Source organism: Rhinopithecus roxellana, chromosome 1, assembly GCF_007565055.1.
Source record: "Rhinopithecus roxellana isolate Shanxi Qingling chromosome 1, ASM756505v1, whole genome shotgun sequence".
Lineage (NCBI taxonomy): Eukaryota > Metazoa > Chordata > Mammalia > Primates > Cercopithecidae > Rhinopithecus > Rhinopithecus roxellana.
The window spans coordinates 84,736,099-84,761,589 of NC_044549.1; the positions used below are offsets into that span (position 1 = coordinate 84,736,099).

Below are 25,491 nucleotides of genomic sequence, written 5' to 3' on the forward strand. Positions count from 1 at the left end.
TGCCTTGACAATTTTTAAAACTTTTTGTAGAAACAGGGTCTTGCTGTGTTGCCAAGGCCAGTACGTATTTTTAAATGAGGATTAAATGTGTTAACATGTAAAACACACACAAAATAGTGCCTGGCCCATATTACACTTGTTGCTATTATTATATGTAAATGCCTGGCATGATATCCGGCACATAGCGTTAAACATTAACTGCTATTTGTATCTCCTTTTATCCGTTCAATGACACTTTTAATTGGAAGTATACAAGTATCAGGTAAACATATATTTAATTATCTATCTTCCTTCCTGAAATGTAAACTCTACTTGGGCAAGGAATGTGTCCTTGTTCCTTGCAATGTCTTCAGGTCCTAGAATGTCTTCAGCACTTGACACTTTAAAAGTGAATTAACAGTGAACACAGGTGTTAAGTTTATTTTGTAGATGAAAAACTGAGACTTCAGAGAGGGGAAGGCACTTTCTTTTGGTAACTCAAATTGTCTAACAACCAATGGATAGTCTTTTTACTTCACCATGGTTACCTTCCTTCCTGCAGCGTTCTCCTGCTTGATGAAAACCTCTTTTGCCTGGTGGAAAATCCCTGGTTGGTCTGCTGGTGCTGCCTGGTTGAGTCCTGGGACCAAGCTTTCTATTAAGAATGTCTTACTTTCGCTCCACTGCCCACCATTCAGAAGCTTACATGAGCTACATGGTTCTGGGGTGTAATACAAGGCAGTGAAGCCGCCACTTCGTATTCATGGAGAGGAAGCATCTGACACGTTTGAGCTGTGTCCTGGTCACACTTGAGAAGGTGCATAAATATCCTTCAAGAGGCAGAGCAAACGTTCATTCCCCTGTCAGATTTCAGGAAATGCAATTGTTGGCCATGAGACAGCATTGCCTGGGGGCATATCATTGTCTCATGCTTCATTGCAAAGCTTTTCTGGGGTGGAGAAATGTTTTTTTAAAAAAGGCTCCAGTTTATTATTGACTTTAATGAACTAATTTAGAAAGGAGGGCTGAGGGTTTGCCTCACAGGGTAGAGGCCATGGCCTGCCCCCCTGTGAGTGGGAACTGGTACTCAGATGAGACCTTAGAGTTAATTTGAAAATTAATTATAGACAAAAAAGTTTCAAATGAATCCTCAGGCCTTATGAGTCTTAATGAGCTAAATAATTCACCTGAAAACCTGTAACACTTAATGGGGATGGTTTCTCCATCTAACCAACACATTACGGATCTCAAACACCAGTATTTTTAGGCTAGTGGAGGAAGTCTCTGGAGAGGCAATGGAACATTGTGGCAGAAGCTGTAAATCATGATCTCAGGCCATTTCTGCCTCTAACTTGCTGTGCGACCTTGAGTAAATCATCTCCCCTCTCTGATTCTCTAATTTCTTTCTTTCTTTTTTTGTTTTTTTAGACAGAGTGCCACTTTGTTGCCCAGGCTGAAGTACAGTGGTGCGATCTTGGCTCACTGCAACATCCGCCTCCTGGATTCAAGTGATTCTTCTGCCTCAACCTCCCAAGTAGATGGGATTACAGGCATCTGCCACCATCCCCAGCTAATTTTTGTATTATTATTATTATTTTTAGTAGTAGAGATGGGGTTTCTCTAGGTAGGCCAGGCTGGTCTCGAACTCCCAACCTCAAGTGATCCACCCGCCTCGGCTTCCCAAAGTGCTGAGATTACAGGTGTGAGCCACCATGCCTGGCCTGATTCTCTAATTTCTTGTTCATACACCAAAGGAGTTGAACTATAAGATTTGGGGCTATCCTTTTAACTATAATGATTATAAACTTCTCCATGAAGCCATTCATCCTTTCTTTGGTTACTCCCTAGGTGGAAGACACTAGACCAGGTGTCAGGAATACAATGGTGAGGAAGACACAGATTTAGCTCTCATGGAGTCCAACTGACATAATCCTAATAATGCCATGCAAATATGATTATGATCTGGAAAAAGTGCTCTCAAGACAAGGGTCCACAGGAACCTATAGCTAGAAATCTATTCTAATATGTGGTCAAGAAAGCCTTCCTGAAAGAAAACACCTTTGAGATGATGTGTGAAAGATGGATAGGTGAATGGAGAACTGTAAGTTATTTTAGAGAGAAGGAAAAATACATGTGAAGACCCCAAGTGCCTGAGGAAATAAGGAGGGGTCAATGTGGCTGTGGCAATGAGGGCTGGGGGTGATAGATGTGAGATGGGCAGGGAGGGGCCAGAGAGCCTAGGGAGGCATTGAGGAAGAGGAGGTATTCAGGAGGAGGAGGGGATTAGGGTTGTTGGTCTTCATTTTAAGGGCACTGGAAAGCGATTGAAAGTTTTAAACTGGGACACAGCACAAATCAGTTCACATTCTTCGGCTTTAATGTGGAAAACAGACTGAAGGGAGCCAAGATAATAGGCAGGGAGGCCAGTTGAGAGGTGGTTGTAGGAGAAGAGGTGAGTGTGATGGCAGTGGGGACACTATGGGGTTAAGCCTTTATTGTCAGCGCTAATAAACATAAGGGGTGATGTGAAAACATTCAATCACCAGTGAAGCTATACTATCCTCTACATCTATGCACAGCAGTATCCCACAAACCCGAAATGCGCCTCAACTATAAGCTCTCAGCCCCAGATTCTTTTCTCCCAAAGCCCTTTCAGAGCTGCCATCTGCCACTGTTTTTGTGACTGTTTGGTAAATATCTGATCTTCCGGGAGGCAGGGTTGTCATTGTTTCTATTACTTCTTAGTGCCTGAGACAGTGCCTGGCACGTAGCTGGTGTCAGTAAATACTTGCGGAATGAGTGAATGAACTATAAGAGCAAAGCAGACTACTCTAGCAGGAAAAATATGGAGTGAGACTATGCCTGGATTGGGGTGAGAAGGTCAAGTGGAAACCAGCACACGGTATATTGGTCTCTTAAAACAAGAGACTTAAGTTAGATTTTCCATGGGACCTGATAACAAGGGGTAAGAAATAAAGATGTTGGCACTTGGGTCCCAGCTGGTGTAACTGGTTGAGTGATGTATTAGTCTGTTCTCACGCTGCTAATAAAGACATATCCAAGACTGGGTAATCTGTGAAGGAAAGAGATTTAATGGATTCACAGTTCCACATGGCTGGGGAGGCCTCACAATAATGGTGGAAGTCAAGGGAGAAGCAAAGGTACGTCTTACATGGCATGGCAGCAGGCAAGAGAGCATGTGCATGGGAACTCCCCTTCATAAAACCATCAGATCTCTTCAGACTTATTCACTATCATGAGAACAGCATGGGAAAGACCTGCTCCAATGATTCAGTTACCTCTCACTGGTGACACGTGGGAGACACGTCTCCTCCATGACACATGGGAATTATGGGAGCTACAATTCAAGATGAGATTTGGGTGGGGACACAGCTGAACTATATCAGGTGAACCCTGAATCCTGGACATAGCATCTGCTTCACATAGCCCCTTCCTTTGTACATAGTAGCTTCTCAGTAATACTTCTGAATTACCAGTGGAAGACAAGTCACCTAACCTCCACCAATCTCCCTCTCCTTCATGCTAAACAATACAGGAATCCAGCCTTTCTTCTTTGATGAGGATCAAACTGAGAAGACTTTGAAAAGTGGAGGGATCTATCTGTCCTGTGTTAAGATACAACTGCCAGATCCTAGAAAGAGGAGAGATGAGTGGAATGACAAGAACATGGAGGAAGGAGGCCAAAGACTGGGGAGACAGTGAAGATGAATTGCCCAACGGAGACAAGACAGCCATGAGGAGAGAAGGTGGAAGCAGGAAACTATTTTTCCAGGCACATCATCTGTCTTGGCTTCTCAGTCTGTCGAAGAGGAAGTGGGGCCTGGGCCAGGCTCACCCTATAATGAATACAAACACTAAATACTGATGTGTCTGTGTGTCTCTAAAACAACTGTTCAAACTCAATTGTGCTGGGAGCTCTGTCTGTATTTTGTATCCGTGTTTGTTTCTGTTTTTGCTTTTTAGTGGCTGCCACAAGATACTTTAACCCCAAGCCCAGTTATATTTGGGCACATCCATAAATCCTCCCTGCTTTTCTGCCAACTTCCAGACACGTCATAATGAGAGATGGAAGATAAACAAATAAATATGGAATTGTGAAGGACAGTCAATTCAGCAACTCGACCTCATCCTTCAGTCCTTCCCTCCATCACCAGAGCCAAACAACCTCAAGGTCATTTTAGAAACACACAAACACATCAGTACTTAGTGACTGTTCACATTACGGATGAGGTTGGCCTAGCTCCCATTTGCTTGCTGATAGGCTGAGAAGCCAGGGCAGATTCATTCCTGCTCTGAAAAAGCATATCCTTTCAACATAAATAAGAAAAACACCTAGATGTTGGAGTAAATAATATTTACAAGAAACACAAACCTCGTTGCTATTAACAAATGGACACATAAATAATGAAAGGGGTAGACATCATGGTTAGGAGGATGGGCCCCGGAATTAGAACACCTGGGTTCAAATCCTGGCTCTGTGGCTTGCTAGCTTTGCCACTTGAGCAAGTTACTTAATCTCCCTGGGCTTTAATTTCCTCACCTTTAAAATGGGGGTTATAAAAACCTTCCTTCGTAGAATTTTGGTGAGCCCTGAATCCTGATTCAGTGATATTATGCCTGCAAGTTGGTTAGCCTGTTGCCTACTACAGGCTAAATGTAATACAAGTTAGCTGTTATTTTTAAATGGAATATCATGCAGCCATGAAAAAAGATACATATATTTTCATTAGCATCCAAAGATGTCCGTGATATATGGTTATCATGGACCAGAGTCTTCCAATGGCAGGGGTGAGGTGGAATTGGAGGATAGGGGCATGGATCTGGATTTCGAATACCATAGGAAATAAGACAGTTTACTGATGAGAGTACGTCATTTGTGTGACCTTTGTAAAGGTAGGAAGGAGATTGAAAACAACTGTGTTAAGTAAAAGAAGTGGGTTCTTAATAGTTTGTGGTAATTTCCCACCTTAATATGCAAGCCAAATAGTTATCTTGACATGCATAGATACATTAAAAGTACCTGGAAAGATATAAACCAAAGTTTAATTGTGGTTATCTAGGATGATGGGATTGTAAGTATTTTTTAACCATGTAAATGCAGAGATTTTTCTACATTGTCTGCTTTATTTTTATAGTGGGCATGTTTTACTTTCACAGTCATTCGAAACACACCTTTTCTACCTGGAAAAATACAAATTTTACCTTCTTTGAGGCAAGGTGCATTTTCATTTCTAAAATAAAATGTATTTTCAAGTCTTAAAAATATTCTTCACCAAAAAGTAAAGGATTCTGGGCAAAGTTTCAGAAGCAGATCTAGGACCATGACCTTGTGGTAGGTGGTGCTAGGTTAGGAGCAAAAGTACTTTCCTTTCTCTTTTCTATATCCTTCTTCCTTGCTCCATCTTGCACCTCCCTTCCTCCATGCCCAGGGAGTGAATTGATTCTATCAACTTTCAACTATCTTCTTCTATTTCTATGCAGCATATGGACACCATACCACTATGCTCGTTTCTAACCTTAATATATTAATATGTTTTAACCTCAATATATTAATAATGGAACTGTCCAGGTATATATATTTAGTCTTGAGAGCAATTAGGCAAGGAAGGCCCTATTACAGATGAAGCAACTAAGGCTCAGACTTTGCTGAGGTACCACAGTCAGTGTGTAATAGGACTAGAACTCAATCCACCTCTGTTGGGCACAATTTTTATTTTTAATTTATTTAGAGAGGGTCTCATTCTGTCACCCATGCTGGAGTGCAGTGGTGTAGCTCACTGCAGCCTTGAACCTCTGGCCCCAAGTGATCCTCCCACCTCAGCCTCGCAAAGTACTGGGATTACAGATGTGAACTGCACCTGGCCTTGGACACTAAACTCATCCTTTTAATCACTCTGCCTTCCGCCTCCTGCCTCCTCCTTGCTGGGCTTTCCCTACAAGAATCAATGCTTTAGAGTGGGTAGTGACTCTTCCTCTAGGGATGTACCTGTTTATCATGGTATCTCAGGTACCACGGAGTAGTTGTAGCCATTCTACTTATTAGAAAATATACTGTTTCATTTTAGAAAAATAGCCAGTGTGATCTGATTTATACTCCTCTTAAATAAAAACGTTCGACCATAAGAACTAAACAAAATGTCTTCTTGCATAGAAGAAACCTGCAGTTTTTGCCTGCCAACTGTTCTTCCTCTTCTAATAATAGTACCTCAGTCTTTCTTCCAAGAACCCCTTTCCCATTGCACATAGTTGCAGTGGAATTGTCAATTGTAGGACTTTGTCCTTCTTTAGCCAAGTGATGGGTTGGGATTTGAGCTTGGTCAGTAAGACCGCTACTTCTTGAGCTCACATTCTGAGTGGGTTGGCATGAGAATGGATTGGGCTGGAGTAGATTTATCCCAATGATGAAGTGTCTGTTATATCTTACTGTCTGGCTTCCTGAAGTTAAACTGCTCTGGTTTCCTTCTTTTCTGAAGCTTAGCTGTTTCTTCTGATAACAACAATACCAGCAACAACAGCAAACTATTGTTGTTGTTGTTGCTTCTGAAGTTGTTAGGATGATGATCGTGATGATTAGGGCTGAATTTAACCACAGTTAGTTTCTGTTGCTAGCAACTAAAGAATTCGGTCTGTTGCAACGTTCAAAGCTAGTTTGACAAAAGTGAACTAGGCATTTATTAAAAAACAAAAACAAAAACAAAACAAAACAAACAAAAAACTAACAACCAAACCAAACAACATTCACACACCCCAAACAAAGCTCAATCATAGCAGCTTCACTGGCTGAAGTTCAGACATCAGATGCAGTGTCCTGAAATGAATTTTTATGTCTTCTGCCACATTTGACACTCCCACTTTCTTGCAAATACCCCTATGTTCACTTCCAGGAAGAATCTGAGTTTTGTAAAACTTTTTCATCCACCTATTTTCTCTGATGCCAGGACCAGCATGTGAAGAAATTAAAATCAAGCAGGGAGGTGAGAAGGTGAGCACGAGGAGGTGAGTGTGAGGAGACGGAGGGAGAGAGGGAGGGCTTATATTTTGGACATTTGTCTTCAAAATAGTTAGAAAAGGTGTGGGGAACACAGAGAAATGGCTCTCTGATGCCATATCTCAGGAACAGGGGTGTGAGACAGAATTGCTGCGCCAGATCTCAGAGCACCCACCCCAGCCCCCAGCTCTTGGCCCTGAAAGCCAGAATTGAGGAGATTAATGGATTAATCTGCTGCCCTGCTTGATGTGCTCTGACAATCAGGGCCATCAGGAAAGGACAAAAATAAACCTGTGTGCTCTTGAGAGCCATAGGGACCTTGGTGTCCTTTCTCCCATCCCCACTCATGGCCCAGGCCTCACCAACTTGCTGTTAATGGTGACTAGCTTTGCTCAGACTGGGCTGGATGGGCACAGATGGAAAAGGAATAGCACCTCCTCTCTCCTTTCATTTTTTAAAAGATGATCTTTACTACTCTGGCATGCTGAGAGATCATTATAGCACTTGGTCCTCTGTATCTGCACATTCCACGTTCATGCATTCAACCAACTACAGATCCAAAATATAAAAAATAAGAAATAACAATAAAAAGTAATACAAATAAAACCAATATAGTATGACAACAATTTACATAGCATTTACATTGTATTAGGTTTTATGAGTTATCTAGAGACGATTTAACGTATAAGGGAGAAGGCCAGGTGTGGTGGCTCATGCCTGTAATCCCAGCATTTTGGGAAGCCAATGCAAGTGGATTACTTGAGCCCAGGAGTTCAAAACCAGCCTGGTTAACATAGCGAAACCCTCTCTCTACAAAAAAAAATATAAAAATTAGTCTGGCACGATGGCATGCACCTATAGTCCTGGCTACTCGGGAGGCTGAGGTGGGAGAATTACTTGAGCCCAGGAGGTGAAGACCAGCATGGGCAATATAGTAAAACCCTCTCTCTACAAAAAATACAAAAATTAGTCTGGCATGGTGGCATGCACCTGTAGTCCAACTATATGGGAGGCTGAGGAGGGAGGATCATTTTAGCCCAGGAGGTTGAGGCTGCAGTCAGCTGTGATTATATGACTGCACTCCAGCCTGGGTGACAGAAGGAACCCTAACTCAAAAAAAAAAAAAAAAAAAAAAAGCATATGGGAGGATGTGCATAGGTTATTTGCAAATACTATGCTATTTTATATCAGGGACTTGAGCATCTGAGGATTTTGTATTTGAGAAGTCCTGGAACTAATGCTCTGTGCATACCAAGTAATGAATATACTGCCTTAGCAAAACAAGACCGATATCAAAAACTGACTTTTTAAAGTACAGAAATCCTAGAACATTTTGAGATTACTGCTGTTACACTATTTTTTAATGTCATTGCTGTTGGTAAACTGGAATGTGAAGTTGTGGCATTATAGGGTGGAGTGTGTGTGTATGTGAAAGAGAGAGAATTTGGAAGGAGGATATCTGTTGGTTTTGTCTGCTGAGCATATATTCCCCCTGTTTTGGTAAAAAGCAGCCTAATGTTTTATTAAGAAACCATTACATTCTTCCTGAAAATGGTTCCCCTGGGGCTGAGCCTGTACTCAGGTGCCAGAGATGGTGGCTGTCCTAAGCTTTATCCTCCCAGTCTATTTCACCCCTATCCACTGTGATTGATTCAAGAAGGGACAAATGATCCATGTCAGTCCAACTAAGTCACCCCAGGTCTTTGCTAGGGAGCTCAGTAGGGGTGTTCTCTTTGCTCCTGGAGTTGCTGAACTGGTAGGATGTGCCCTGGGGCTGCTAAGGTCTTCCACATGGAGAGAAGCTGACCAAGAAGGAAGTCAACACAGGGATGAGCACAGTGGAGAGGTGTAGGGAAGATACCCATCCCGCTGGTAACTTTGGAGCCTCTGGATCCAGCCATGGCTGAATCCAGGCCTACATGTGGACTTCTAAGTTACTTGAGGAAATAAATGTCTTTTTAGGGTTATCCAGTATGACGTAGGTATTAGTCACTTATAATCCAAAGAGTCCTGACTAAGACAGGGGCCAACGGAGAAGCAATTGGAACCCAGAGTTGGGTAGAGGAAGAGACACCAGCTTCTCCGTAGCCCAAGAATGAAGGGGAAAGGAGAAAGGAAGGTGTAATCAACTTGGAGAGCCCCTAAGTAAAGTGTTAACCCTGATCTCCTGATAGAGAACTTTCACTTCAGAGGATTAGACTTCCCTGGAAAAGTGAATCTAAGGCTCTCCAAAGTACTAATGAAGACAGCAGTTAGATCATTAATACCCCACATCCTTTCTTATGTTACTCAAATGCTAACATTAAATATTGAGTAATTTCTCAATGCCTGTATTCTTACCAGACAAAAACAGAAACTATTTCAAATAAATTAGCCACTATAGAGGAAAACATTGGGATCACTATAGATGTAATGGTAATTTCCAGAGACTCATTAGCACGTTGATGACTATTAATTTTCACATTTAATTAATAGATGGAAATGACATTTTCTTTTAATTTATGCCATTAGTCAAATGAGCTTTCTAATTAAGATTTGCAATCTGTAAATTTATAAACTCTGGCGAATGACTCTAACCAGGAGAACTATTGATAGGGGTCTGCTTGGCCTGACAAGGCTTCTACCATTACTCTCCCACTGGTTTCCAGAACTTGAACAAAGAGGGAAAATTAATTTCATCCCCAGGCAGTTTCTAAACAAAACTTTTGTTAAATATATTCAAGTTATTCACTATCATATATCACTGTGATTCCAAGTCTCATTTCTACTCCCCATGAAATTCAACCAAAAAATTGTACCACATCAGATAAAGCAGCAAGTTTGACAGTCATTGGTGATAATGAATGAAACTTGTAAAATTTTTAAAGATTTAAATTTGGACAACTATAAAAACAAATTTGACTTCTAAAATAGATCCAAATAAAAATTTCATGAAGAAAACGGTATGTAAAAGGAGTCTGTGGTTGGTCCCAGGAAACATCACGAAGATTATTTACTATTAAACGCTAATTAGCAAACCAATCAATAATATTTTCACAAGATCTAATTGCAGTCTTACTCCCTCCATGAAGGAAGGAGTCAAGTGCTTTAGCAAGTGGGAAGAAGAGTTTTGCCAAATCAGGATTTTGCCTCTACTGAGGCTTCAATCAATTAACATATTGAAAGCATCTGTTGTGGGCTGAATCAGATGGGGAGACTAAGTACGTGCTTAGAGCACTAGCAAAGTAGGCACATCAACATTTTTGTTTTGAGATAATTTTCTATCTAATAAATAAAGGAAAGAAGGAAGGAAGGAAATCAGTGAAACAATCCTGGGGGAAAATCAGATTTTGTTAGGTTTTCCTTATACCTAGCTTAAAGTTTATCATTATTACTGTGAATTGTATATAGCAGGATATCATAAGCTTCCAGTGCTTAGGAGCTGGGCTCTAATGGTTGTCATCTAGCCTTTACAACGCATCAGACATTTGGGGCATAGGATTCCAAACACAGAGAGAATTTACCTGGTTCACATTAAAACAGATTAATATAAAATAAAATGTACTCAGTGACCAAATAATCATATTTGAAAATATGCATATGAGGAAAGCATTGCCAATATGAAAGTTTGGCATGTCCATTTCATAATCATGTACAAATAATAGCCAATATGCACACTAAGAAAGAACAATTATAAAATTTAAAAATATTTGCAGAAATACAAATCCACTTTACTGATAAACCTCTGAGGTCTAGTGGTGACAATTTACCCGTAATACATATTCAGAACGTGTTCTCTCTTTTGTAGATTTTCTCTAGAGAACTGCATTTTGGACAGTGGTCCCAGCTCCAGATACGCAAGCAGCATTTTAGAAAAAAGAATAAGGAAGTTCATGAAGCCACCATCCTTGGGAGGTGCTAACATCCTTTAAAAATGGTATAAGTGGTGAGAAAAATACTCCTGACTCAAAGTCATAGGTTGTGATTTTTCATAGCTGTGTGACCTTGAGTAATTAATTTAACGTCTCTGAGCCTCAGTCTCTTCATCAGTAAAATGAAAATACAATCAGATCTAATTCATAAGACTGTTATATCTTGTATGAAATACAATCAGTATATTGCCTGGTATAAAACTCTGTTGTTAAATAGTAGCTTACATTTCGTTTTCCCCCAAAACAAAATACTGTTATTTCTTAACATTGTAACCAATCACCAACCCCTTTGCCTTAGGAGGGATGATCCTGTAGTAAACCAAAACGATTGTCCCCATTGCCCTGCAGCTCAGACTCCACAGGCCTAGGGCTTGAGTAGTTTTGGTGTTCTTCTGCACAGTGATTCTCACCTCATAGTAACTCTGCACAGCGTTCATGAAGGCTTCATCAGCCATGATCTGGGTTTCCCCATTGAGGAAAGCCTGAAACCTGTCCTTGACTGTCTGCAGCTGCTGTTTGCTGATCTGTAAGAAACAGAAAAAGAGGGAAATGTGAGCACTTGTTCTAGACAAGGATCGTGGATATTTTATGCTGAAGATGCCAGGCCCATTGGTGTACTGGAGCTGGCTTGTACAGGTGTGTGAGAGCTGATAAGGGAATCTGCGGAAACTTCTGTGAGCCAGTGTTAAACACAGCCATTATTTTAAAATAATATAAATAAATTATATTAAAAACAAAGTTAATACACTTTTAATACTTAAAATCCATTGCCTCCTAGTTATTTTACCACATTTCACTTTTATCAGTGCTTCTGAGGTTACTTACACCTACGGCATTTGCATGAGGGAAACTCTATATAAGGGAGTGCTACCACCCATCTCTTCCCAGCTCCACATTCAGTGTTGTCTCATTGGCAGCTTCATATCAGCCAAGGTGGGAGTATTTATACCATGGAAATTGGCAAATGCTACAAAACAGTTTTTTTTTTTCTCCTGAGAGATGGTTGTTAAACATGTAATAGCAAGCACAGCACTGCACATGCCCCTCTGGTGGTCTGAAATACCTTGATAAATGAAGTATGACCATATGCAGTGGTTTTCAAACCTTATTGTTGTTAGTACATCCATGATCACATGACAGATGATGTTTGGGTACAGGATACACTTCTGGGTTGTGGCATAGAGAATTTGGGCACTAGGTTATGTGCAATTCCTTGCCTATCAATCCCACCTTTCTTTCTTAGGAAAACATTCCTAAAAGATTCATACTCATTCCTCTTCCTCACCCCTTATCTGGTTCTATCCCACCATCCATCAGGTATCAATGCAGGCAGCACTAATTTATGAAGCCCTTCCCAGCCCCTAGGCTAGGGGCAGATCATCCTGCTTTGTGATTCCACAGCACACTGTTTATTTAACTGCTTGATGATGATTAAATTTGTTACATGATGTGTCTTTTCTTGCTATCTTATTCATCGATGTTTTCCCAGGGCATAGCTAACTGCCTTACATGTGCCAGACACTCAGGGCTGATTGCATGAATGAATGAATGGAGTGTATGCAAGACATGTTATTTTCAGGTATCTTTTCATTGGTTCTAATTTATATAAAATATGTATATTAAAAAGTCAGCCAAAACTTTGCTGTTTTAAAAGTTAAAAACTTTTAACTCTGAAAAAGTTAAACTTTTTTATAAAAAGTTATGCTTTATAATTGATCATGAGAAATTACATCTGAGAACCACTGTTCTAGTGGAAAAAGTAAGAAGATCAGTCCAGTACCAGTTCTGTTGGCCACTGTGTCATCTGGGAAAAGCTACTTATATTCTGCATTGACCTGTGAAGAGCCAGCCTTTCTGGATCAGGGCTGGGTTTAAATAAATTTTATCTCATCCTTAGTTTTCTCACTTGGAAAATGGTGGTGATTCTAATTACCCACTGTCCTGGGATAGTTATAGTTATTCAATAACATAATGAGTTCTTTTAAAATATTAAAACTTTTTATATAAATCCAAGTGATTTTACCATTAGAGTCAATATAATTAGAAAATAAAGTTTAAAGCTTTAGGAGATGCAAAGCCAGCATGAGTTTTGACTCAGTCAATAAACAAAACCAAAACAGAATTTTGTTTGTGACACAGATGGAAGCTGGGTGCTTTCATTAATTTTTGTATCTTTGGAAGAAGTTGGGGAATAGTGAAGTCAAGGGTAGATTAAAAGGGGTTAGAAATTTATCAGACTCATATTTGTTACATTCTAGGGCACCACTATATAATGTTAGCCACATGTATAATTTTAAGTTTTATAGTAGCCACATTAAAAAATAGAAACAGGTGAAATGAATTTTGATATACTTTATTTAACCCAGTATAGCCAAAATAACGTTTCAACATGTAATCAGTATATAAATTATTAATGAGACAGTTTATGTTAAAAAAAAATGATATGCCTTTGGAATCTGGTGTAGTTTACCCTTACAACATATCTCAATTCAGAGTAACCAAATTGCAAGTGTTCAATAGCCACAGTGGCTAGTGGCTATTGCACTGGACCAGTTCAGACCTAAAGCATGGAATAAACTCACTTCTAAGTTGCTTAAGCTTTCCTGCTCTGACCCATGGATATTGATATGTGAAATTGAAGAGAAAATCATAGTTATTTTTTATGTGCTTGAAACCATTTGAACTGAAATATTAGGTAGCAGTTGATTTGCTCATAAAAATGATACCTATAACATAAATTTATTTTAAGCAGACCAGCCTTAATCTAGTTCACAAATCCTAACAGTATAGGACCAACCAAGGCATCTCACAGGATTTCTTGCTCAGAATTCCTTCTAAAACAGTGCCAATACCAGCTTTGCGTGATTTTGGGAGTAGGGTGGGATGACAGGGCAGGAGAGGAATGGAGGCCTATAGACCTCGCTTTTGTCTTAAATGATTAAGTAATTGAAATAAAATTATGCACACACCATATGAATGTTCAAGATTGATTGTTGACCCAGGCCAAATCTATTATCTCTCTTACCTTTCCTTAAATAAGCATGGTACTCATTTAGTTAAGAAATATTTGGCGGGGTGCGGTGGCTCACGCCTGTAATCCCAGCACTTTGGGAGGCCGAGGTGGGTGGATCACAAAGCCAGGAGATCGAGACCATCCTGGTCAACACGATGAAACCCTGTCTCTACTGAAAATATTAAAAAAAAACTAGTCGGGCATGGTGGCGGGTGCCTGTAGTCCCAGCTACTCGGGAGGCTGAGGTAGGAGAATGGTGTGAACCTGGGAGGCGGAGCTTGTAGTGAGTGGGAGATCACACCACTGCACTCCAGCTTGGGCGACAGAGCGAGACTCCGTCTCAAAAAAAAAAAAAAAAAAAATTTATAGAGCACGCACCCTCTGCCCAGCCCTGCACCAGACACTAAGGGTGCAGTGGTCGACACACACAACCCCTGATCTCACCCATTATTTCTTAGGGCTGGGCACTAAGGAATCAAAAGAAATAAGGGCTTTTCTTCAGGGATCTTATAGTCTAAGTAGAGAGGAAAAGGCAAACAAAAAAGCACATAAAATTATGATTCAGGATTTCAGAGAAAAGAAATTACAGAATATAAAACTCTCAATGGAGAAAGGAGCTAAGGAACTTCAGGAACATTAATTTTAGTCAAGTTCAGAGAACACACATCACAAAGCCACACAAAGCATCCCTTGCTTCCCTAGTCACATTAAGCTGTCAGCAGGAGAGTTGGGGGCATGGACTTCAGTGGCAGAACTCTATGTCTGGGTTTTGCCACCTACTGGTTTATAATTCACTACTTTTCTCACCACTAATTCAACAAGCCTAGTGTTTAGTTACTCAACTCACTAGCCGTGTCTCCCTGGGCAAATGACTAACCTCTCTAAAGCTCAGTTTTCTCATTGGTAAAATGGGGCCAATATTGACCTCATAGGGTTGTTGTGAGGATCAAGATAAGCAAAATACTCACTGCAGAACTTAGTACAGGATGAATGCTCAATACATCTTCGCTATTGTGATGATTCATTCTCATCTTTCTTTTTAAGAAAACAAAAACAAAAACAAACAAACAAACAAAAACAGAGTCTCACTGTTGCCCAGGCTGGAGTGCAGCGGTGTGATCTCGGCTCACTGCAATCTCCGCCTCCTGGGTTCAAGTGATTCTCGCGCCTCAGCCTCCCAAGTAGCTGGGACTACGGGTGCACGCCTCTACACCTGGCTAATTTTTGTAGTTTTAGTAAAGATGGGGTTTCACCATGTTGGCCAGGCTGGTCTCGAACTCCTGACCTCAGGTGATCAACCCGCCTCGGCCTCCCAAAGTGCTAGAATTATAGGCATGAACCACTGTGCCCACCCTAATTCTCATCTTTGAGTGTTTGCACATACTGTTCCCTTGAGAATGCCTGCCTCTGGGGACATTTCACATGTACACGTCTTTAAATTTAGTGCATGCACTCCCTTCCAGACTCCTCAGGTGGAGGTCGCTATTTTCTCAGCATTTTGTTCACAGTCCTATGGGTGCATGTTTTATGTGGTGAAGTAGTTATTTATTTAAACTCAAGTGCTCAGAGGCAGAATCATGAGTCAGGAGTTGAGAGCACAGGCTTGGCGTCCAAGAGACGCAGGTTCAAGTCCTGGTGATACCACTCACTTCCAAGCTGGATGACCTTAGGCAAGCTACTTTCCCTAAGCCTTGGTTCCTCCTTAAAAAATTTGGATGATAAAACCGACCTCCTAAAGTTACTAAAAAGATGAAAAGGAAATGAGGTAATATATCTCAAGATCTCAGCACATGGCCTGGCAAAAAAGAAGAGCCAAATGATAAGGGGCAGATGATACACTCAATGGCCCCCAAGGCCCTGCATGACGTACCCTAACTTTGACTTGCTCCACTCTGCTCTTTACTCACTCTGGTAGCCAGCACACTGGTGTCTTTTTTACTTCTCAGCTGTGCCCTGACTTTTCTTGCCTGAGAGCCTTTGCCCTTGCTGTTCCCTTCGCCAGGGATGTTCTTCTGGTTTTCCCCGTGGCTGGCCCCTTAGGATTCAGCCGAGCCAGCATATCCTGGGAAGCACTTCCCTGACCATCCAGTCTTCAGTAATGTTCCCCTAGCTAATCTCTGTCACAGTGCCCTGAAACCTGAGCATTTCCTGCACAGTCATTATCACAGTTAGCACTTATCTTCTCTAAGGTCAAATTATTTAATTTAACATGTACATAGAAAAATATACTTTATCAGCACAGAGTATGAAGAATTCTTTCTTCTTCCTCTTTTTTTTTTTTTTTTTTTTTTTTTTTAAGACAGTCTTGTTCTGTTGTCCAGGCTGGAGTGCAATGGTGCCATCTCAGCCCACTGCAAACTTCGCCTCCTGGATTCGAGTGATTCTCCTGCCTCAGTCTCCTGAGTAGCTGGGATTACAGGCAAGCACCACCATGGCCAGCTAATTCTTTTATTTTTAGTAGAGATGGGGTTTTGCCATGTCAATCAGGCTGGTCTTGAACTCCTGGCCTCAAGTGATCCACCTGCCTTGGCCTCCCAAAGTGCTGGGATTATAAGCATGAACTGTTATGCCCAATCAGTATGAGAAATTCTCACAAAGTAAACTTTTCCAGATAACAAACTTTCATATCAAGATAAACGTTACCCAGACCCCAGAAGCTCCTGCATACTCCCAAAGTCATTCCTTCCTCCAAAAGTGACCACTAGCCTGACTTCTATTATCATAGATGAGTGTTGCCTGTTTTTGAACTTGATATCAATACTATCATACATGATGAGATTCATCCATGTGGTTAGGAGTAGCAATAGCTGGTCCCTTCTCATTGCTGGGTAGTATTCCATTTTACAGGTATACCACAATTTATCCATTTTCCTATGATGCATATTAGGGCCTTCTTTATTTTAAAATTATACCTACTTTTCATTATCTCTCTCTTCACAAGAATGTATGTTTCACAAATACAAGGACCCTATCTGTCTTGTTCACTATTGTGCTTCTTGTTTATAGCTGTACACATCTGTCTCGTTTACTGCTATGCACATAGTGGGCTCTCAACAAATGTTTGCTGAATGAATACATGAGCTTATTAAGGGCTTAATGTATACCAGGCACAGTGTTAGGCTCTGGCGATATGACAGTATCAAGGCACAATCTTAGCTCTAGAGTTTCTCACAACTGAGTCAGAAATCACATACTCATCTTTGACTTCTTAATACCCTTTGCCAATTGCATGAGTGAATAAAAATCTTACTTAGAAGCTTGCAAAAGCCAGTCTAAGAATCAACTGTGGGACAGAGTTTGTCTCTGGTTAAAAGTTAACTGACTTAGATAGGATTGAACCCAAAAGGTGACCTTGCATGAATAAACTGAAATAATTGGCCCAGAGTACCTGACAGTACAACTCTAAATAAACAAATGAGCTTCGATGAGCTGCTTACAGAGAGAATCCTCCTGAAATAGAAGTCCACCTAAAAGGATTGAATATGTATAGAAACCACTTGTGCATCAAGGTCAGAATTCAGAATTGCAGTAATGAATTCCAAGCAGAAAACCTGAAAAGATGGAAGGTGATTATTGTAGAAGAAAGTGCTGTAGCAGCGTTTGCTAGAACTATTCAAGCATTCTTGGTTCCATCTACCTCATTAACCAAAGCCTGAAAATCCCCACTGCATTTCATGCAGTTTGTAATTTACTGAAGCATTCTGGAGAAGCGTGAAATGTGATCTATAGTGAGGAGAAAACCACATGTTCTAAGTGTTGGTCTCAGGAGGGGCGATGTTGAAGTCAGAGCAAGCTCAGGTCAGATCCTAGCTCTGCTATGAGACCTTGGTCAAGTAGTTGGCTTTGGGTTTTTCCTCTGTAAATGGGGGAAAGCAATATCTGCTTTACAGAGTCTTTGTGAAAACTAGGTGGGATTATATATGTATAATATATATATTTATAATACCTATAATAATATATAGCATAGTATCTGGCATAGAGTAAGGACCCAATAATAAAAACAATATAAGAAGTATTTGTTTCCCTATCATTTATCTTTTATCTTCTTTCAATGCTTTTTTTATTCACTCAGCCTTTTGAAGGTATCATTGATGTGGTATTCCTTACCTCAGTCTTTCTTGGCCCTTCTAGTTTAGAGGCTGGAAAGCCAATTACTACCTTCCCAGTTCCTCTTGCAATTTTAGGTGGCCATGTAATAGAGGTGGAAAACTACTGGGGGCATCTTCTGGAGAAATATTTGAAATCCTCATGAAAATGAACATACTCGGTGGTATAACCCTTTCCTTTCCTGCTGCCCCTTCTTCTGCTGAGAATACAAATCTGTTTCTACAGCCATGGTATCTATCTCATGACCATCCAGGAAAGGCCAAGAGCATCACAGAAATGTGGTCCTTACATTTTTGGGTGGCTGAACAAATGTTCGTAAACACCCATCTCTGGCTTTTTCATTATGTGAGAAAAAAACGAATTTCTACTTGTTCAAGTCACTGTATGTTTTCTCTTACTGGCAGCCAAATGCATTCCCAATGGATACACATGGTTTACAATAATCATGGAAGAATGCATACTTACTAAGATGCTTATTGGCTAATACGTCTCCTATTGCAACAACAACTGTACCAGAAAGAAGGGGGAAACAATGCTTACTGTAAAAGAAAGAATCTCAAATACCTGCATTCTAAGCATAGGCAGCAGTGAGTAGAAAAATATCTTTGGGCATAAGGAGATGTTCCAGTTACATACATAAATTAGGTCCTTTTCTACTTAAAGTATAATGTCAGCATTGTATATTATAATTTTTTTTTTTTTTTTTTTTTTTTTTTTTGAGACGGAGTCTCACTCTGGTGCCCAGGCTGGAGTGCAGTGGCACAATCTCGGCTCACTGCAAGCTCCGCCTCCCGGGTTCATGCCATTCTCCTGCCTCAGCCTCCGGAGTAGCTGGGACTACAGGCGCCCGCCACCACGCCCAGCTAATTTTTTGTATTTTTAGTAGAGATGGGGTTTCACCGTGTTAGTCAGGATAGTCTCGATCTCCTGACCTCATGATCCACCCGCCTCGGCCTCCCAAAGTGCTGGGATTACAGGCGTGAGCCACCGTGCCTGGCCTACAATTTTTAATATAAGCTATGCTTTTTCTTTTTTTAAAAAAGAAATCATTATCTGGGAAAAAAGGAGACAGGTTTTAAAAGCTTTTCTTTATTATAGGTAACTGGAAAAATGTCAACTCAACAAGTGCTTAAAATTATCAGCTAATCTAGAGATATTACGGCAATGTTTATTTAATTTCTTTTTCTTGAAGACTTCAAACATTTATATTAGGCCATGAATTTTATTAACAAATAAAATACCCCCTTTCTACAACCAGACCAAATATTTTCTACTCTAAATGAAGTCCTGCTTTTAGAAAATTTAGAAATCGCCTCATCTTAACCAAATATTCACTTATTTACATAAAGTTCTTCTCAGCTTTTATATGATATATATATTTACATAACATACTCTGAAAAAGGCATTTTAAGTGAGTTTTATTTAGCTTGAAGAAAAAATCTGAAAGACTTTATCATGGCAAAATATAAATGAGTAATTCTGAAATGCAAGTTGAACGGGGAAAAACATGTTGAAGGTGGGAAGAATTATGATGAGGCTGTCACCCTGGACTTCCCTTTGGAACATGGTTTCCCAAAATTCAACTATTCAAATCATAATTCAATTATTTAAGTAATACTCCCATGAGTATGTCCTCCCCATGTGCTAACTGTACTATTAACTTTTTGTTTTTGCATTAAACATATATGAAATCACTTTCTTTTTCTTAACTAAAACTTGTTCTAAGCAATAATATCTGAAACCATAAGCTTTATGTAGTTTTATGTAGTAGCTATAGTTAAAATAGACATGTTCCATCCTCTTGCATACCTATACCACATTGTACAAAGTGCTTCTTCAGAAAAAATGTCAAAGTCTGCTATATACAACAGTTCTTGCTAGCTTTTTAAAAATTTAGGGTAGCAGTTGAATATAAGTTAATTACTACTTTAAAACATTAGCTCAATTTTAAAATTATTTAATAATAGAAATACCAATCAGCATGCTATTCCTAAAGATCTATTTTGGAGCAGAAGAGAAAGAATAAAGACCTGTAAGTTGGCCACATGATACTCTAACAAAGAGTTCTATGACCTACAGGGAAAGGAACTTGGAGACATAATTTGAACATTGATTGAGATGGGATTCTCCCAACCAACAATTATCTAGTAGAAGAGGAAAAAAATAGGAAAAATGCATTTAGAAGGTGAGTTGGGGCTAAAGATTGGATTGAAGATCAAAAGAGAAGAGGAAAAGGATCAAAGGGGAAGAAGAAGAGAAGGAGGTCTATTTTTCACCCTTCCACCCACAAAGCTCTTAAAAGTTGTTCTTTAGTAGGACAAATGTTCTACCCTTGAACCCAGTAACATTTAAAAAAAAAAAGAACATATTTTTCCAAGTTGGAGGTACTCAGGCGGTACTCACATGGATTCTTCTGGCATGTGGTCAAATAAGGAGTTCTAGAGCCAAAGATCTCATTAAGAGTTAGTTGGCAAGTTGCCATCATTCTCAAACTTTTTGATTTCAAGTCTCTTTCACCTGCTAAAAATCACTGAGGACTGCAAAGAGGTTTTGTTTATGTAAGTTGTTTTATAGCTATTAATAAATACTATAGTGATATTAAAACTGAGGAGTTTAAAATACTAACTTGTTAAAAAACAATAAACTCATCATATGTTAAACTGAAATAATACCCTTTTATGAAAATAATATTTTCCAAAAGAAAATAATAGTGAAGACTGGCAACATTTTATAGCATTGCAAATATCTTTTAGAGATTGGTAGAGGACAGTTAGATCCTAATTTCTTTCTCTGCATTCAGTCTGTTGTGAAATGCTGTTTTGGTTGAAGTATATGAAGAAAATCTGGCCTCCCACAGATAGGTTGTTGGAAAACTGAGAGATACTGTAAGAGCCTTTTCAGATAAATGGGATAGTCTTCCTGATACTATACCAAAGCCCAAGTGGTGGTATTTTCTTGAAAGTTAGATATAATGTAAAAATCAGACACTATATCAATGAACTTTCTATACTCAATTAAAACCCATTGATCTGTCCTGCTATTTGAATGAATCTTTTACCCATAAGTGGTTTTTTTATTTTATTTTTGTTTTGTTTTGTTTTTGAGACAGTCTCTCACTCTGTCACTCAGGCTGGAGTGCAGTGGTGTGATCTCGGCTCATTGCAACGTCTGCCTCCCAGGTTCAAGTGATTCTCATGCTTCAGTCTCCCAAGTAGCTGGAATTACAGGCGTGCACCATCACACCCAGCCAATTTTTGTATTTTATTTTTTTTTAGTAGAGATAGGTTTTCACCACGTTGGCCAGGCTGATCTCAAACTCCTGGCCTCAAACAATCTGCCCACCTTGGCCCCCCAAAGTGCTAGGATTACAGGCATGAGCCACTACTCCTGGCCCATAAGTGATTTTATTTTTTAAAAATCATACATTGGTCATGTCAAAAATGAATTGAGTTATGTTAATTTTCCAAATGTTCACACATTTCATCACACAATACATAAAAAATCATATGACTTAATATTGCCACTGATATCAAAAAAATCTTTAGGTATTAAGAAACTGTCCAGATTATGGTGGTGATTGAAATCTCAAATTTTATTATTGGCAAAAAATATTGTCAGTTGTTTTTCTTGAAATAACAGGCTCTCTCCATTTACTTTATAGAAAACATCTATGAAATACCTACGTTTGTGTGTTGTTTTCCCAAGTAAAAATGATATTCCATTTTTTAAAAAGGCTTGTTTAGTTGGCAACTCAGTCAGACAAGTCCCTTCCCATGAGACAACCGTTGTCCTTCCTCATGCTACCTAAGTGCTTTATGTAGTTACCATTTCATTGTATAGAATATTAAAAAGGTGTGTGCCCAAGAATCAACATTTAATAAAATTAACACTTTCTATGGTTTCATCAAGGAAAGTATTCCGTGAAATTGGCCATTTTTAAGCAGGAAGTACATGGCCACGAGAAATATAATGATTACTAGTACAATTTGGCACCACTACCTTGGTTTGTGCGAAAGTACCAGCAGTCTTCCTCATCATTGCTTTCTCATCACTATTGATAATGTTAACATAGTGAGAAAAAAAGCATGTAATGTCTTGGCATTACTAGGAAAATCACCTTGCAGACTTCCAAGGGCATGTGGACTACGCTTTGAGAACCACTGCTCTAGTGAATCAATGAATCTTCTAGTAGTGAATCTACTACCAGCAAGGTAGTAGTCAGGAGGAGAGTGCTAGGGTATAGTCTTGGAGAAATTAGCATGAGAATATAACAAGCAGAGAACAGAACATGGTATAGGGGCTTGCATGCCAAACTGAGGAGCTGGGCTTTAATTCAAAGAATGGTGGGAAAGTATTGAAGTGTTTTACATAGGAGAGTGACATGGTTTAAGAACACGTAGAATTGGCTGGGCGCAGTGACTCACGTCTGTAATCCCAGCACTTTGGGAGGCCGAGGCGGGCAGATCACGAGGTCAGGAGATCGAGACCACCCTGGCTAACACAGCAAAACCCCATCTCTACTAAAACTACAAAAAATTAGCCAGGCGTGGCGGTGGGTGCATGTAGTCCCAACCACTCAGGAGGCTGAGACAGGAGAATAGCGTGAACCTGGGAGGCAGAGCTTGCAGTGAGCAAGTGCACTGCACTCCAGCCTGGGCGACAGAGCGAGACTCCGTCTCAAAAAAAAAAAAAAAAAAAAAAAAAAAAAAAAGAACATGCAGAATCAGGGAATAGGAATGAGTTCTGGGGGTTAGCATAGAATCAGGAGAATATTTCAGGCTTGCTGTGATATTTGAAGAGAAGAGGGTCCAGAATAGAATCTAGAATCTCAGTTTGCAGAGACAAGGATAGCTGGGAAAAGAGGAAGGCTGTAGGGAGAAAAGGTGAGAGAGAGATGAGGAGGGCATTCCAGGTTGAGGGTACAAAATGGGTGAGGAAAGACAAAGATGAGAAACTGTGGGTCCTTCTTGGAGGACACAGCAAGAATCTCTTTTGTTAATTACAATCTATACCCTGCCAACTCCAAAAACAAGGATTAGAGGCGGCTGTCTGAGTATGCACAACAGAGGAGTCCAAAAATAAAGTCACAACTATTAGAAACGAAACCGCAGATTGTTCCATTTGGCTGGAGCTCAGATTAAAATACTAGCACAGCAACATATGAAATCACTAAATCTCCACATACCATCTTGGGTCTTATAAGGTTTAATAGTGAACTTTATCAGTAGCAATTATTTCCAGAGAAAAAGTGGAAAAAATCTGAATGCAGTCTGTGTACAGGTTATACGTGGCACTAATGTAACATTCACAAACTGTGACCATGAGCTTCACTGAAATTGATTTAGATAAGAACCTTATTGTGTCAGCATGAACAGGGAGAGGAGGTACAAGTGATTGGCAGTCACTTTTCAGGCTGCTGGGGGATGGGGAGGAATGTGGAGACTTTGGTTGTTCTAACAATCGCCATTCAGGATCCAGAATAGCAGAGAGTAAAAACAGGACAAAGAGTGAAGGTGATCTGAAACTGGGAAATACAAAAAACACAAGTGTACACCCTAATGTAAACTAGGATCTTTAGTTAATAATAATGTATCTATACTGGCTCATCAACTGTAACAAATAGAGCACACTAATGCAAGATGTTAATGATGGGGGAAACTGTTGGAGTTAGGGGGATACGGGGTATATGGGTACTCTGTACTTTCTGCTCAGTTTTTCTATAAACCTAAAACTGCTCTAAAAAATAAAGTGTATTAGTTAAAGAGACACACACATGTGCACATAGAGACCTTCTATAAAGGGATCCAAATACAGCAGCACATGATGCAGGCCTAAGCATGCCCAGGGAAGAACAGAAAATTCTATCGCTCAAGCCTGTCCTGATATTCAGAAGCAGGAAAGAATAAAAAGCCATCAGCATTTCTGAGTTTCATCATCTCATGTCTTATGGCAATATGAGCTGGCTGAATTGTACTGAGGTTTCAGAGATTTTTCTGCACCCACAAATGAGTTCTGGCTTATTAAAATGATATTTATCATTGGCTCGCTTCTCCCGCTGTTATTTTATATTATTGATAATTTAAAGGCATCAGTGATTTAATGACTCTTGCTCCATTTAACAGAGAAATAGCTTTGGTTCCTTTTGGAAGCAGTGGAGAGGTTGAACCTCCCTCAGGTTGACTGACACTGCTGGTCCTATCAATGGACAAACAGTGTATATTTCATGTATTGGTAAACACGTGGGGACACGTCATGGAATATCACTGCAATCACTTTGGAGATAGCTCCTTTTCCCCTTATAATATTTGGTTGCAAGAAATGTCGAGATCATTGTCCCTATGGTTAGTTAACAATTGTTCAAATTTCATTTTTTAGTAAGTCAATTTTTTTAGTAACTCCGCTGATGCATTTTAAAGCTATTAATGCCATTTAAAAGCCTTTCTGCATTTTCCCTTCACTTTCTTTACTTGGCAAAATCTTGTTTGTCTATCAAAATGCTACTTCAGATCACTTCTCTCTGATGGCTCCTTCCAGCCCCTGAATGATACCTCTTTAGTCTGAATTCCCTCATCCCTGACTCTTGGTATTTATTATATGATTGATATATGGCATGAACTTTAATGTCTATCTTGCATCAGCATTACCCATGAAGCTTGCAGAAAATATTGATGCCTATACACCCACCACAGACCCACTTACTCAGAATGGCTGGGAATAGAAACCCAGGTATGTACAAGTTTAGAAACTTCACGAGCATTTCTGACATACGCCAAAGTTAAGAGCCATTGCAAGAAACACCTGCTGAATGAACTGAACTATGGTATATTTTTATAAAGGATTAAAGGTATTTCCTATTCTCTTTAGTATGAGTTAAATATTCTGCAACTTCATGTGAAATAGAAACTAGATTTTTCTTTTTCAGAAAGAACATTTACTTTTTTTTTTTTTTGAGATGGAATCTTGCTCTGTCACCTGATGGCATGATCTCAGCTCACTGCAACCTCCACCTGCCGGGTTCAAGCAATTCTGTCTCAGCCTCTCAAGTAGCTGGGATTACAGGCACGTGCCGCCATGCCTGGCTAATGTTTGTATTTTTAGTAGAGACAGGATTTTGCCATATTGGCCACTCTGGTCTCGGACTCCTGACCTCAGGTGATCCACCCACCTTGGCCTCCCAAAGTGCTGGGATTATAATAACCTCTTTTGCTTTCTTGCCAAATGCCTTTGGAACTGGTGCTTTTGGGGCTGGAGTGTTTTGACCCTTCTGAGATTCCAAAGGAGGCACTGCCTTCTGGCCTTTGGTTTTCTGGGCAGGAACCTTCTGGGTTGCAGCCTTCTTGCACTCAGTGGTCGTCTTTTTTTTCTGTAACTTTAGCAGCAGCACTCTTAATAGCAGGTGCTTTTTTGGGAGAGGTTTTCAGGAAAGCTGCCTTTGAAGCTTCTTAACTTCATTCTCGATTATTCTGTCCCCC

At 39.9% G+C, this 25,491-nt stretch overlaps 1 protein-coding gene across 14 annotated transcripts in view; it reads right to left on the bottom strand.

The window, feature by feature from the left end:
- CADPS (calcium dependent secretion activator) overlaps nt 1-25,491 on the bottom strand; it is a 492,502-nt gene that overhangs the window by 365,097 nt on the left and 101,914 nt on the right. For all 14 annotated transcript variants that reach the window (XM_030927221.1, XM_030927190.1, XM_030927201.1 and 11 more), the window contains one exon: nt 11,310-11,423. In XM_030927221.1, the coding sequence (XP_030783081.1) occupies nt 11,310-11,423 (114 nt within the window). The remainder of the gene's footprint in view (nt 1-11,309; nt 11,424-25,491) is intronic.